Below are 14,662 nucleotides of genomic sequence, written 5' to 3'. Positions count from 1 at the left end.
CCATCAGAGCACTCCTGACATATGGTTGTCAAGCCTCTGCTTAAAGACCTCCAAAGAAGGAGACTCCACCACACTCCTTAAAAAACCACTTGCAGGGAAGACCAAAAAGTGTGTGTGTTGAGGGGGGCAGGAAAACTTGGAAAAAAACAAGCAAGAGAGGTAACAGAATAGAGTATCTTGGCCAACTGGAAGCCTTGGCAGGAGTGTTCCATGCTGCAACATTTTGTTGCAGACCCCATGTGTTACCCATATATTACAATTTTTGGGAGGGTTGGGATTAGGGATGGGCAGATGTGTCCGTTTTCAGTTCCTCATTTTCCCAATCTAAAGTTCAGTTCTCCACACTTCCACCTCAGGTTGCAAATCTTTTTTTTTTTTAAAGGTCCTCAATAAAATTCAGCCGTATTTTAGTGCAATTTTCTCCTAATATCCACACGCTTGCATGCAGTTTTAGCCTATGACACATATTTTAGCAAAGCAGTTCCCCCTAATACAACATGCATTTGTACATTATATGCATTCTTATGCACACTTTACCACAGTATATGCATTTATGTACACACCACTTAGGTGGGGAACTGCATTGCAAAATTCAAAGGGGTGTGAGTTTTGCAGGAGGGCTGCATTTCGGTCCGTTAATTGTTTCGGAAAGTTTGTATTTGGTAGGTTTTTGCCTTTAAATGAGAACTCTGTCAAATTTCTCCCCCTATCCCGTGGTTGCTGAGTGACAGCAAATTATCTAGAGTCATTCCAAAGATTTCTGTGTGCAGGATGAGGTCCATTGGCCTCTGGTACCATTTTACAGGGAATTTTTCACAAGTTTGATTTTGTCCCTCCAGTCTAAGAAATCTGTCCCAACTGACGCCTCTCTCATTTACTCAAGTCTGCAAGGCCCAGGACTTCATCTGGCCCTGGCCTAACCTAGCCCCCGTCTCTCAGACCAGGGGATGCCAACTGACCATGAAGAACCCAGGCTAGTCTGCTCCTGCGCCCATTTCAGCAGGCTGATTTGCAGGAAACTAGGAAGTGAAACCATTGGCAGCATGGAAAAAATATAGGGTCAGCCCAAGGTCTGCTTTCCTGTTACTTCAAGCCTCAGGAGCGAGAGGCCAGTCCAAGAAGCTGGCAAGCCTGTCGAGGTGAGATTTAAACCAGACACACTTTAAACCCCACCCTGAATCTCTGTGTTACATCAGTTGTCTGATGGGTTGCAAACCACTGTATGTGGTTGGAGGATGGATGGCGGCTAACAGATTGAGGTTGAATCCTGACAAGACAGAAGTACTGTTTTTAGGGGGCAGGGGGCTGGCTGGTGTGGGGGACTCCCTGGTCCTGAATGGGGCAACTGTGCCCCTGAAGGACCAGGTGCGCAGCCTGGGAGTCATTTTGGACTCACAGCTGTCCATGGAGGCGCAGGTCAATTCTGTGTCCAGGGCAGCTGTCTACCAGCTCCATCTGGTACGCAGGATGAGACCCTCCCTGCCCACAGACTGTCTCGCCAGAGTGGTGCATGCTCTAGTTATCTCCCGCTTGGACTACTGCCATGCGCTCTACGTGGGGCTACCTTGAAGGTGACCCGGAAACTGCAATTAATCCAGAGTGCGGCAGCTAGACTGGGGACTAGGATCAGCCGCCGAGACCACATAACACCGGTCTTGAAAGACCTACATTGGCTCCCAGTACATTTCCGAGCACAATTCAGAGTGTTGGTGCTGACCTTTAAAGCCCTTAAACGGCCTCGGTCCAGTATACCTGAAGGAGCGTCTCCACCCCCATCGTTCAGCCTGGACACTGAGGTCCAGCTCCAAGGGCCTTCTGGTGGTTCCCTTATTGCGAGAAGTGAGGTTACAGGGATCCAAACAGAGAGCCTTCTCGGTGGTGGCACCCGGCCTGTGGAACACCCTCCCTTCAGATGGCAAGGAAATAAGCAGCTATCCTATCTTTAAAAGACATCTGAAGGCAGCCCTGTTTAGGGAAGTTTTTATTATTTAACACTGTATTGTTTTTAACACTCGATTGGGAGCCGCCCAGAGTGGCTGGGGAAACTCAGCCAGATGGGCGGGGTATAAATAATCAATTATTATAATACAACCCTTTTCCAGGAGGATTTGGATAGCTGTCCTTGGTGTGCCAAGATAAATCAACCGCTCCTCATCAGGCTTGGTTTCCAGACCTTTGACCATTTTGGTCTCCCTCTTCTGCACATGTTCCAGCTTGTCAATATCCTTTTTAAATTGTGGCACCCAGAACTGGACACAGATTCCAGGCTCGGTCTCACCAAGGCAGAAGAGAATGGCATTATTAGTTCCCTTGATCTGACACTGTACTTCTGTTGGTGCAGCCTATAATAGCATTAGCTTGTTAGCGTTTGGGGGGGAGGTTTTTTTTGTGTGTTTTTTTGCAGAGCAGGGCTCCCAAACTTCTAATCAGATTCCATTTTCCTGCAGAGGGTCCAGGCTAGGTCTCTGGGAACGTTGTTTTGGGTCTTTTTCTTTTTTCAATCAAGTGGTATATAAATCTTAAGAAATAAGTAAAACAAATAGTTCACAAAGCCCTAAGCAACTTGGTTCTAAAGTTACTAGGGGACTGCCTGATTCTACCTCAATCACCAAGATCATCTGATGGGCCACCTGTGGTGGTTCTCCCTAGGCCCCAGGGCTTCGGCTGGCCTTAGGACCCTGACCGTTAGGTCCAGTCGTGGCCGACCCTGGGGTTGCGGCACTCATCTCGCTTTACTGGCCGAGGGAGCCGGTGTACAGCTTCTGGGTCATGTGGCCAGCAGGACTAAGCCGCTTCTGGCGAACCAGAGCAGCGCACGGAAACGCCATTTACCTTCCCTCCGGAGTGGTACCTATTTATCAACTTGCACTTTGACGTGCTTTCGAACTGCTAGGTTGGCAGGAGCAGGGACTGAGCAACAGGAGCTCACCCCGTCGTGGGGATCCGAACCGCCGACCTTCTGATTGGCAAGTCCTAGGCTCTGTGGTTTAACCCACAGTGCCACCCATGTCCCTTTCAGCTGGCCTTAACTGACCCTTTAATGCAGTGGGCTCTGCCCTGTGAAACTCCCTGCCTCTAGAAGTTCAGATGGAACCACCCCTGACTTCTTTCAGGTGTCTTTCAAAAACTGAATGCTGCTTAGACAGGACTTCCCAAGACGAGCTTCTCTTTTCCACCATCCACCGAGGTTGTATTGACGTTTCCAAATAATTTTTTACGGCTATTTATAAACGTGGCGTTTTCGACATGTTGTAAGCCGCCTTGAAAAAGTGGATTATAAATTGGCAAATAAACGAACGAATAAAATGCTAGTTGTGCTGGAAAAGGCAATGGGGGCAGGATCCTTTTGGCTTCCCGGAAGGATCCAGCCGTCCATTGCAACGGAAACAGTGTGTTGGGTCTAAATGGGCCTCCCTTGGGCTTGATCCAGCAGGGTCCGCCGTCTGAGCCAAGAGAGAGGGGGGAGGCCTGTCTATCTTCAAGTCCCTCTACCTGTCCCTCCTTTCCTTGTTTGCTTAGTTAGTTAATATGCTCCTACATTATAATGAGCCATTCCCGTTGGGGCAATTAAGAGATTAAATTTGGCAGCTGTTCCTGTTCGCTCTGATTTGGTAATTTCCGTATCCCTCCCTCAGCCCCAGCCCCAAATTGGGGGTTGAGCGGAACCAGCTATCACAGCTGCCCTGGGCAAAATTAATTTCATATCTATCCCCCCCCCCCAAAGCCCCTCTTCCTCAGATCTTGCTGTACCAAACTCAACCTAAGCAACAAAGAGCAGCAGAGTTGAACCTTCTACACTGGTTTTATGAAATGAGAGAGAAATGGGCTGCTGGGGGGGGGGGCAGGAGACCAGGCAGGAGAGCTCCCCCCAACTTGGAAGTATTTGTCCTGAGAGGGGTGGGGTTCTTCTCCCACTAAGTTTTCCTTATTAGCTAGGCACCCCTGAGATTCTGCTGCACACCCCCACACCACAAGCAACCACCTGAACTAGCAAGATAAAGGCCTCCTTCATCATTTCCCAAAGACCCTTCTCAAAGAGTTACTGTATTTTTTGCTCCATAAGACACACTTTTTTTCCTCCTGAAAAGTAAGGGGAAATGTCTGTGCATCTTATGGAGCGAATGCGTGGTCCCTGGAGCCGAATTGCCCAGGGGTGAAAAGCAGATCGTGCTTTTTTTTTTTTTTTTTTGAAAGAGGGAAGGGGGTGTTGAAACAAAGCCACTGAGCAGCTGATCGGCAAGCGATTGGGAGGGAGATAAGGGACTCTAGCAATAAAGGAGGCTGCCTGGGAGGGCGGAGGTAAAAGCACATGGATCCTCAGGATTCTTGCACTGGGTCACCCCAAATTCACCATCAGATCACATAGCATGTCCATGGCTACACTCTGTACCAAAAAAACGCACACATGTTCACTGTTTCGTGGGGCCGCAATAGCGCAAAAACGTGGTTACAAACCACGGATCCACATGGATTCTCAGGATTTTTGCATTGGGTCACCCCAAATTCACTGTCAAATCACATATCATGTCTGTGGCCACAGAATGAACCACAAAAATCATACATCTACTCTTTCATTCAGAATTTTTTTTTCTTGTTTTCCTCCTCTAAAAACTAAGTGTGTCTTATGGAGCAAAAAATACATATCTAAAAGCGTGCAATGTTGCACAGCTGGCTGGCTGGGGCTAATAGGAATTGTGGACCAAAACACTTAGAGGGCTCCACTTTGGCAAAGCCTGGCCTATCTTTCCTTTAAAAGAAAGCCACCATCAGCTGTGCTTTAAGGGGTGTTTCCCTTAGTTTGGGGGGTGTATACAGACAGACCGAGGAAATAAAAGCCCCACAATCATTCCAGATTTTATTTTTTATTTATCTTGGCACACGCTGTTCAAATCTTCCTGGAAAAGGAGGTTGACTTTGCCCCTTGAATTGTTTAAAATATAGCAAGTTATATAAAAGACAGGGTGGAATAAGTTGCCAGACCCCTGCTGTCCTATCTCCCTGCCTGGAACCTGGAGCTGTTTGCTGATGATTTCGGCATTTAGTGATCGGACAAGACTGGCAGGTAGATCCTAAGCATTATGAAGGCTCCCTGCCTTCTGACTTTCAACCAGCCTGTGGTTTGGTGCTCCCTGTCATCTTCCTAGCCCTGAGCTTCAATTTTGTCCTAGAAGAACGCAGCAGGGAGGAGGTTGGGGACGATGGAGAATCAGTTGGCTCCGCCCATCATTGGCTCTGACTCCACCCACTGTGGGTCTCCCTGTCTTCCACCCCACCGGTCTCCATGGGCACCAACCACCAGTGTCTAAAGATTAAGGGTGCAAGACATAAGGAGACCCTCGTGAGCGTGTTTACTCAGAAGCAAGCCTCTCTGGTTTGGGCAAAGCTCGTTTCAGAGTAAGCACGGTTTAGGAATGTCAACTGGGAGCACCATCCCACGCAGCTTGACTCAGAAAGAAGTCCCACTGCATTCAACAGGGCTTATTCTCAGGTAAGTGTAGAATGGATTTCAACCTCCCTGTGTGTCCCTGTATCATGGAAAGTGAGAGGCCGTTCAGTTCTGGGTTATGTAAACAATGACTTGTTGGGCATCCTTCATCTCTGGCGATTAGGCTTTTGGAAATTGGTGTGCAGGGAAGGAGAAGGCAAACTCATTGCCAAAGCTTTGGGGTTGTTAAAGGTAAAGGTAAAGGTAAAGGGACCCCTGACCATTATGTCCAGTCGCGGATGACTCTGGGGTTACGGAGCTCATCTCGCTTTACTGGCCAAGGGAGCCGGCTCACAGCTTCCGGGTCATGTGGCCAGCATGACTAACCAGGGCAGCGCACGGAAACGCCGTTTACCTTCCCACCGGAGTGGTACCTATTTATCTACTTGCACTTTGACGTGCTTTTAAACTGCTAGGTTGGCAGGAGCAGGGACTGAGCAACAGGAGCTCACCCCGTCGTGGGGATCCAAACCGCCGACCTTCTGATCGGCAAGTCCTGGGCTCTGTGGTTTAACCCACAGTGCCACCCATGTCCCTTTCAGCTGGCCTTAACTGACCCTTTAATGCAGCGGGCTCTGCCCTGTGGAACTCCCTGCCTCTAGAAGTTCAGATGGAACCACCCCTGACTTCTTTCAGGTGTCTTTCGAAAACCAAATGCTGCTTAGGAAAGGCCTTCCTGAGACGAGCTTCTCTTTTCCACCATCCACCGAGGTTCTATTGAGGTTGGCAGGAGCAGGGACTGAGCAACGGGAGCTCACCCCATCGCAGGGATTCGAACCGCTGACCTTCTGATCGGCAAGCCCAAGAGGCTCAGTGTTTTAACCCACAGTGCCAGCCGCGTCCCTTTGTGGTTGTTAGGTGGATATTATATAGACGTACCAACTTCTTATACTTCTGTGCCAGGGGTGGGGAACCTGGCTGGTCTGGCTGTCAGACCAGATCTTTCACTCCCCACCCCTGCCAGGCCAAATTTGACAGGTGGGTGGGACCAATCACCTGACATCACTTTGACACCACTGTGCCACGACGGTCAGGACTTCAAAATGCAGCACGGGCTGTTTCAAAAGCTCATTTGCAAGCAGCTCTTTGCTGCTCTTTAAACCTCAAAAACCTTAGTTATACTGAAGGGCAGGCTTCCCCAACCTGCGGCCCTCCAGATGTTTTGGGACTACAATTCCCATCATCCCTGACCACTGGTCCTGCTAGCTAGGGATCATGGGAGTTGTAGGCCAAAAACATCTAGAGGGCTGAGGTTGAGGAAGCCTGCTGAAGGGTCTTCTCCACCTGGTTTGATCCACCAGCTCTGCTGAAATCCTGTCAATTTAAAAGCCACAGAGGTGTTTAGTTCTTTAGATTAGGATGGTGGTGGGTTAGGATCATTCTTGCTAAAGCAGGATGTGTGAAACGGGGACCTAACACCTTAGCACTCATGAGCGCTAAAGCAATGAGGTGCATTTGTTTTCCCATGGAGAGATTTCGCTTCTAAAGATTCCTTCGTGGGGTCAGGGGTGCTTGGACTCTGCTATGAACTCACACCAGCTAATTATTATTATCCAGAATGCGGCAGCTAGACTGGTGACTGGGGGCGGCCGCCGAGACCACATAACACCGGTCCTGAAAGACCTACACTGGTTCCCAGTACGTTTCATAGCACAATTCAAAGTGTTGGTGCTGACCTCGAAACCCCTAAATGGCCTCGGCCCAGTGTACCTGAAGGAGCGTCTCCACCCCCATCGTCCGACACTGAGGTCCAGCTGCAAGGGCCATCTGGTGGTTCCCTCACTGCGAGAAGTGAGGTTACAGGGAACCAGGCAGAGGGCCTTCTCGGTGGTGGCACCCGCCTTGTGGAATGCCCTCCCATCAGAGATAAACAACTACCTGACATTTAGAAAACATCTGAAGGCAGCCCTGTTCAGGGAAGTTTTTAATGTGTGACATTTTAGTGTATTTTTGGTCTTTGTTGGAAGCTGCCCAGAGTGGCTGGGGAAGCCCAGCCAGATGGGCGGGTACAAATAATTTATTATTATTATTATTATTATTGATTATGTTTATTACCCACCTTTCTCCAAAGAGTTCAAGGCAGCATACATGGTTCTCCCTCTCCCTGTTTTACCCTCACAACAACCCTGTGAGGGAGGTTAGTTTGAGAAACAGAGAATGGCTCCGATGTCTCACCCAGTGGCTGAATGGGGTTCTCGAACCCTAGCTTACCACCACAACTGGCTCAAGGCAACCACAAACGTGAAGAAAAAGTACTGGTGGAGGAAGGAGGGACAACAATTTGCCTGGGGCAAGGGCCAGGAACACAGAATGTGCTCAGGAAACTGAGGACTCATCCTGCCTCCATTGGCATAGCCATTGCGGCTGGCAGTCAATCATAGCCCTGTCCCTCTGATCATAAGCCTGATGCTCTGAGCAAGGGTAGCCATGTGGTGCCCTTGCTAGACTACAATTCCCATCCTCCTTGCCTGTTGCTGCACTGGGTGTGAGGGTCCGAGGACCCCCCCTGAGAGGGCTGGTCAGATGTGGTGAGGGGGAAAACAACCACACACTGATCCAAAACGGCTTCTCCTCAGAACACCCAACCTTTTCCCTTCTTCAGCTACAGAGAAACTGAGGCTGCTCAATGAATTCTAAACAAAAAAATATATTCAAACTGCATCATATTGCAGTTTTAGAATATGCTTGTGTTTTTCCAGACCTGGAGGTTTGTCCTCCGCCTCCAAGCCTTGCATGCAAAATCTGAGGGAATTGGTTCGTTAACTGATCTTATTTTATTGCCAGTGTTTTGCAACGCCAAATATCCAATACCACCAAACATGAAATTTTAACTCCTGCTCAAACATCCTGTTTATTATTATTATTTATTTATCCCACACCCTGCAACTTCCAACTTACTGAGGCTCTAGGCCTCAATTTCGACTCCTTTCCCTCCTCACAAAGCTTGCCAATTCCTTTTTCTGCCCTTGCTCCTCCGCCTTTAATAGCAGCTCAGTTTATTGGAACTTGGGGTGGTGTGGGTGGTGGAGGGAGGGGGGGAAAGAGATATTTTTTTCATGGCACTGGAGGTAAACATGGTCCCCTTGTAAACACTTGTCAGCGGAACCCTTGTCCGAGTGATGGAAGCACAGGCTGATCACAAAAAGCTGGCAACTTCCTTGTCTGCTACCAAATACCATTTGCAATAAAACAAAGAGAAACAAACCAAGCCAAGAGCCTCACACCTGGTTATTGTGTTCCCAGCTGGCCTGATGGGTGATCAGTTCTCTTTTCCTAGACTTCGAAGACAAGAGCAGCTTCAAATGGGCTCAGCAAATGTTACTTCTTTCTCTGATTGCCCCCTCTCCCAGCATGTTTACAAAGCCAAAACCATTTTTCACAGAGCGGTGCCGCAAATACCTGCCAAACTACGTCCATTAATCAGGGTTTTGGATTAGCAAGCCCAGACACATACGAGACGCCTCTATCGGTTGCCAAAATTTGGATGCTGATGAAATCTCAGAAATTAAGCGAAGCTGGACCTCATGTATTTTTGCCACTTTAAAAAAGACCCAAAAAACCTCCCCAAACCCCTTAATGTTCTTAATTATACTCTGTTCCCTTCCTTGTGTTCCTTCAGGGTGTACTAAATGGATTTTGCTCGCTTTCTCTTCCCTCTGAATCAGTGCCTGAGGGCAGAGCAGTGTCTACCAGCCAGCATCACAGGGAAAAATAATAATAATAATAATCTTATATTGCAACTTTTCCTGCCATTCACCTACAAAAGTTTGATGCATCTTGAAATGTGGTTTCAAATACAATTTAAACAAAACAATTTCAGAGGTGGCTACTCTCTTACACAGCTGAGAATAAAGGCCTGGGAAGGGGAGGCAGCGACAACGAAGGGCAGTTTTGCTGGGGAATCTGGAGGGGGAATGACCCGGCAAAAATAATAAAAACCACCCAAGAAAGACGAAAGCTTTCTTGTTCTGAAAACCAAGAGGTCTCCAGAGTTCTGCTGGAACAGGCATGATTAAACCTGGAAATCCTTCCAGGGGCTGCAATTGTGTCACCCAGCACTAAAATCACACATTGTTTCCTCTTCAAGAAGGTGGTTTTAATTTCCTTTTTTTAAAAAAAAAGAAAAGGCAAAACTTGATAAGCGATTAGGTTACAAAAATCCAGGAGCTCTGTCGTCACAGGTGAAAAAACCCCAACAGCCGTGGATTTATTTAGCGACACTTTGAGAGGAGAGGCATCACTGAAGCCCTTTCTGAAAGGGGGGGCTGGACCCCTCCCTCTTTCCTATTCCAAAAGGAAAACATAAAAGAGGAAATGAACTGGAGAAAGGGTCTGAAATCTTTTGCCCCCTCCTCTCTCTCTCTCTCTCTCTCTCTCTCTCTCTCACACACACACCCCAAGCTCAAAGTCAGTGCAAATCTGCTCAAAACACCCTCGCCGCTAAATGATTCCTGCTCCCCCCTGCTAAGTTAGGGTCCTCTTGCTTCCGAACCTTACTCCACATGACTCCCAGAAATCAGAATCTAGATGCCCAGCCCACCCTCCGTCCTATTGACGGGCAAGTCTCTAACCCCATCCTGTGGGCGGTTAGACATCCAGGGTTCTATTCATGGTGCCCCTTTGCGGGGGGGGGGGGGGGAGGCGGGAGAAATCTACTGGCTCTCTACCTCCGGCCATCTGTTACCATCTCCCAACCCCCCTCCCTCTCCTCCTGGAAAAACCGCTTACCCTCAAATGCCTTGCCCCCCCCCCCCCCCTAAGCCTACAAACTCCGCGCGTAACGCTCGCCAGTGACGAGCCGGGCGGTGCTTTCAGAACGACGAATTTATGTGCTCGTTTTTTTGTGCGCCCCCTCCTCCAACCGGGTAGTGCAATTCCAGGCGATACTTTGGGCTCAGAATTCTCCTTCTTCTTCTTCTCTCCCCCCCGCATCACCCCCAGTACTGTCCCCACCGGCTTTGTTGTTCTTCGCCCGTTTCTATTCCGTCCCACCGCTGCCACCAGCGCATCCGACGCGCGAGGGTACCCAGGGCGCAGCGCTTGGTCTCTGCGCGTAACGCGCGCCTTACCTTTATGCATGCCGGTGCATTTATCCTTAATGACTGTCAACTCGTAGATTTTGCCGAACTGCTCGAAGATAGGCTTAAGGTCCTTCTCCTCTAAATTCCGGGGGATTTGTCCAATGAAAAGTTTGATGGCGTCTGGTTCCTTCATTGGTTCAAAAAGGAGCAAGCTGGAGCGAGCCTCGAATTCAGAATGTTCACCAAAAAGAAAGAAAAAATAAAGGAAGGGGGGGGGGACCACGCCGGAACAAAACAAAGAAAAAAAGAAAAGGGGAAAAAAGAGCAGAAAATCCCAAGCTGGACTTGGTCGTCTTCGTCGTGTGTGCGTGGAAACAAAGAGATCAAAAGCCGCCAGCAGTTTGAGAGACAAAATTTCCCTCCAATCTCGCTTTAATTGAACGGCATTTCCGTCTGCCTCGCTTCTCTCCCAAATCCTTCAATTATTATTATTTTCTTTTTTAAAAAAGAGGATGAGGAAGTGTGGTAGGGGGACAAGAAAGAGAGGGACAGAGAGATTTCCTTTCCTTTTTTCCCCCACGGGTGCAAAAAAATACAATAAAATTCCTATCGAAAAGATAAAAATAAAATAACAATTCTTCTTTTAAAAATAATGCAAAGAGTTCTACGATTCGGCCTTATCCCAGGGTCGTGGGCAGCCCCCAGACCCTCATTCTAATTCTTCTGATCAAACAATTACAAAGCTTGCAAGCAGTTAATTAGTTTATTGATTAACTTTCCGTGGCGCGGTTGAGATTCTGGGGTTCCTTGTGATTTTTTTTTCCTTCTTCCCCTCCTCCTCCTCCTCCTCCTCCTCCTTCCCCCCTCTCTTTTCTTCGCTTATTGATTCATTTTCGCACCCTGACGGCTCTTTCCCTCCCTCCCACCCCTTTAAAATTTCCTTCCTTCCCTCCCCCCCAGCCCCACCTCAAGAGCGCGATTTCGGCTGCTTTTTCAGGTTTGACGGTCCCTTCCTTTAATGGATCTTGAGCTCTGTTTCAAATCTTTTTCTTTACCAACAAAACCTCCGGCAGCACACACAGCCCTGGCGGCCCCTCCTCCTCTCCCCCCCCCCCGACTAATAATCATGTCAGAGTTAGGGACCGGCAACAAATTACCGGCTCGAGAGAGACGAGAGCAGCGCGCGGGCTGAGAGGGGAGCTGTGCAAACAACCCTAAACCCTGAGAAAGGAGCCCCTTTACCTGCTTTCAAAGAGTGACCTGGAAACTTTGCAGAACCACCTGGGGGCAAATAACGCCCCCCTCCACTCCCAGGGCCCACCTTATTTCTGCGGGATACTGGGAGGAGATATTGCTTAGGGGCTGATTTGATTTTGGATATGTTCATTTTCCTGTTATCCACACTCATTTGTTGTATCTTGTTGCATTTTTAGATCTTTGGTAATAACCTTTATTGGGATTTTTATTAAAGTGATTTTTATTAGAGTGCCTGGCGTGCTCTGGTCCATGGAGTCACGAAGAGTCGGACACGACTAAACGACTAAACAACAACAACGTTAAAGTGGTACAAAACAGTACCAAGAACAATGCAATAAATAAATAAACAAACATAATAATCTCCCTGCTCTGTTGGTTTCTTTTGGTCTCCATCCTAATCCTATCAGGTTTCACTGTGTTTTTAGATTTTATTATGACTCACGTGGGAGTTGTTTAATTTCCCTGTGTATGTTTTGGTACGTTTTTTAATTTACTGCTTATGACTACTTTTGTTACACTTTTGTAATTACGTAAATCTTCTCACTTTGCAAGCTGCCTTTCCAAGCGGCCCCCTGGTGTCATAATGATTGACAGGTGGGTGGCCCCAGCCAGGCAGAAGGCCGGAGGGGTAAAGAACTGGCTGGATCCAGTTCCCAACCCCTCTGCCAAAACATGGACAGAATAAAAAACCAGGCAATCAAACCATTCCATTTAAACAACAACTCGATGGTTCAGATGGAGAAATCAAGGGAAAGACGTCTGTGAAGCCGGTGACTCAAAATGGCCCTCTGTATACATCTTGCGGTCGTGAATTCCACAAGTTATTTTTATCCCTCGTGTACGACATAGGACTTCCCCGTCTAATTCGCTCCCTGTAGGCATAAGAACCAAGGAAGGGTTTTCTGGGTCAGGCCAGTGCTCCATCTATTCCAGCATCCCATTCTCACAATGGCCACCCAGCTCCTTGCAGGATACACAAAAGCAGGATTCGAACACAAGAGCCCTAGGCAGCCTAAGGCCCGGGGGCCGGATGCAGCCCAATCGCCTTCTCAATCCGGCCCACTGATGGTCCGGGAATCAGCGTTTTTTTACATGAGTAGAATGTTTCCTTTTATTTAAAATGCATCTCTGGGTTATTTGTGGGGCCTGCCTGGTGTTTTCGCATGAGTAGAATGTGTGCTTTTATTTAAAATGCATCTCTAATAATAATACGGTAAATTTTATTTATACCCTGCCCTCCCCAGCCAAGACCGGGCCCAGGGTGGCTAACAACCAACAAAAAAAACAAGTTGATTGAAATTCAACTTAAAAAACAAGATTAAAATACAACATTAAAATGCAGCCTCATCACAGGAGGAGAAAGGAAAAAGAAAGAGGGGGAGGGAATCAAATTGACTCCAAGCCAAAGGCCAGGCGGAACAGCTCTGTCTTACAGGCCCTGCAGAAAGAAATCAGATCCCGCAGGGCCCTGGTCTCATGAGGCAGAGCGTTCCATCAGGCTGGGGACAGTGTTGAAAAGGCCCTGCCTCTGGTTGAGGCTAATCTAACTTCCTTCTCTGGGTTATTTGTGGGGCATAGGAATTCGTTCTCCCCCCCCCAAAAAAAGAAATATAGTCTGGCCCACCACGCGGTCTGAGGGATGGTGGATCGGCCCACGGCTGAGAAAGGTTGCTGACCCCTAACCTACACAAATACAGAGTGGAGTCCCTAAGATGGTTGAATGTCGTCTTGCACTGGAAACTCCTGCAGCCAAGTTGGTGCCAATGTATTGCTCTGCCTTCCTTCGGAAAACAACTGTGAGACTGGCGGGCGTCTTGTCATCTGGGCAGCTCAGGACCTCCATGCACTCTGCCCCCCAGAGGGGTCGCTGTTGCTGCTAACACAGCAAAAACAACGCAGGAGACAAGGGTTTATGGGTTACTGGTCTCTCCAGCCACAGCAGGCGCTGTGATTCTTCAGCCATTTGACTTCACCCCAAGAGGCACACTCCATTGTCCCTCAAGACAGATGGATGGCAAAAACTATTGGCTCTGTCCATGGTGCCAGAGCATAGTCGTTGTGGCTAGTAGCATTCACTGGCCATGAATTTGTGCAATCTTATTTGAAAGCCATCTAAGCTAGCCGCCCCAGAAAGCCAAAGATTGGAAACACATCACTTGATGTTTTGGGGAACTTCCTGAAGTTGTGTTAACCCTCAGGATGCTTTCCTCATTTTTATTTTATTTGCAAAATGGGAAATCTCAAAAACCAGAAGTTGTTTTTCTTCCCCTCTCCGGCTTATAGAAAGGGGCTGGATAACCCCCCTTTTGTCCTATAGAAAGATTGTCACAAATCTCCTCCGATAAGCAACAAGAATCTGACACTAGGTTAATGAACCCAAAACTCTTTGGGTTGGTATCCAGCTAAACAATGGGCAGAGTAGACCCACACTGAAATAACTGGATCGATGTTAGTCATGCCCATGGATGTCAGTGGGTTGTACGAAGTTATCATCAGAGTAGACCAACTGAAATTAATGAGCCTAAGTTAGCCTTGCCCATGAATTTCAATGGATGTGCTCTGCGTAGGCCTAGCGATGGATACAATCCTTTGTTATTGCAGCATAGGTTAACAAGGGATAATGTCTGTCATTCAAATATGTCAAGGGAGCCCAAAATGCATGCATCCAATCCAGCTCAGGAGTGCTAATTACTCCTGCTCATGGGATGAGCAAAGGAGTGATTAAAATCAGGGTTTCATTGGGGACAGCCTGGGCCCAGAACTTATTTTCAGTGCTGATGTTTAAACTGGAAATTGGCAGGTATTTAGCTGGCTGAGGGGGTGGCGGGCATCAAGTTGGGGATGGACTGGTCCAGGAAGACAGATATAAATACAGTTACACACACACACACACACACAC

The 14,662-nt window shown here is 48.1% G+C and overlaps 1 protein-coding gene across 3 annotated transcripts in view; it reads right to left on the bottom strand.

Annotated features, from left to right (window-relative positions):
* The window catches only part of CELF3 (CUGBP Elav-like family member 3), an 82,300-nt gene extending 70,877 nt beyond the window's left edge, over window positions 1–11,423 (bottom strand). For all 3 annotated transcript variants that reach the window (XM_083715883.1, XM_083715885.1, XM_083715884.1), the window contains exon 1: window positions 10,555–11,423. In XM_083715883.1, coding sequence (XP_083572009.1) covers window positions 10,555–10,699 — 145 coding nt within the window. In that variant the 5' untranslated portion in view covers window positions 10,700–11,423. The remainder of the gene's footprint in view (window positions 1–10,554) is intronic.
* Window positions 11,424–14,662: the final 3,239 nt, after the last annotated feature.

Source organism: Podarcis gaigeae, assembly GCF_964106915.1.
Source record: "Podarcis gaigeae genome assembly, chromosome: 16".
Taxonomy (NCBI): Eukaryota; Metazoa; Chordata; class Lepidosauria; order Squamata; family Lacertidae; genus Podarcis; species Podarcis gaigeae.
This window is presented reverse-complemented; position numbering and strand designations above follow the sequence as displayed.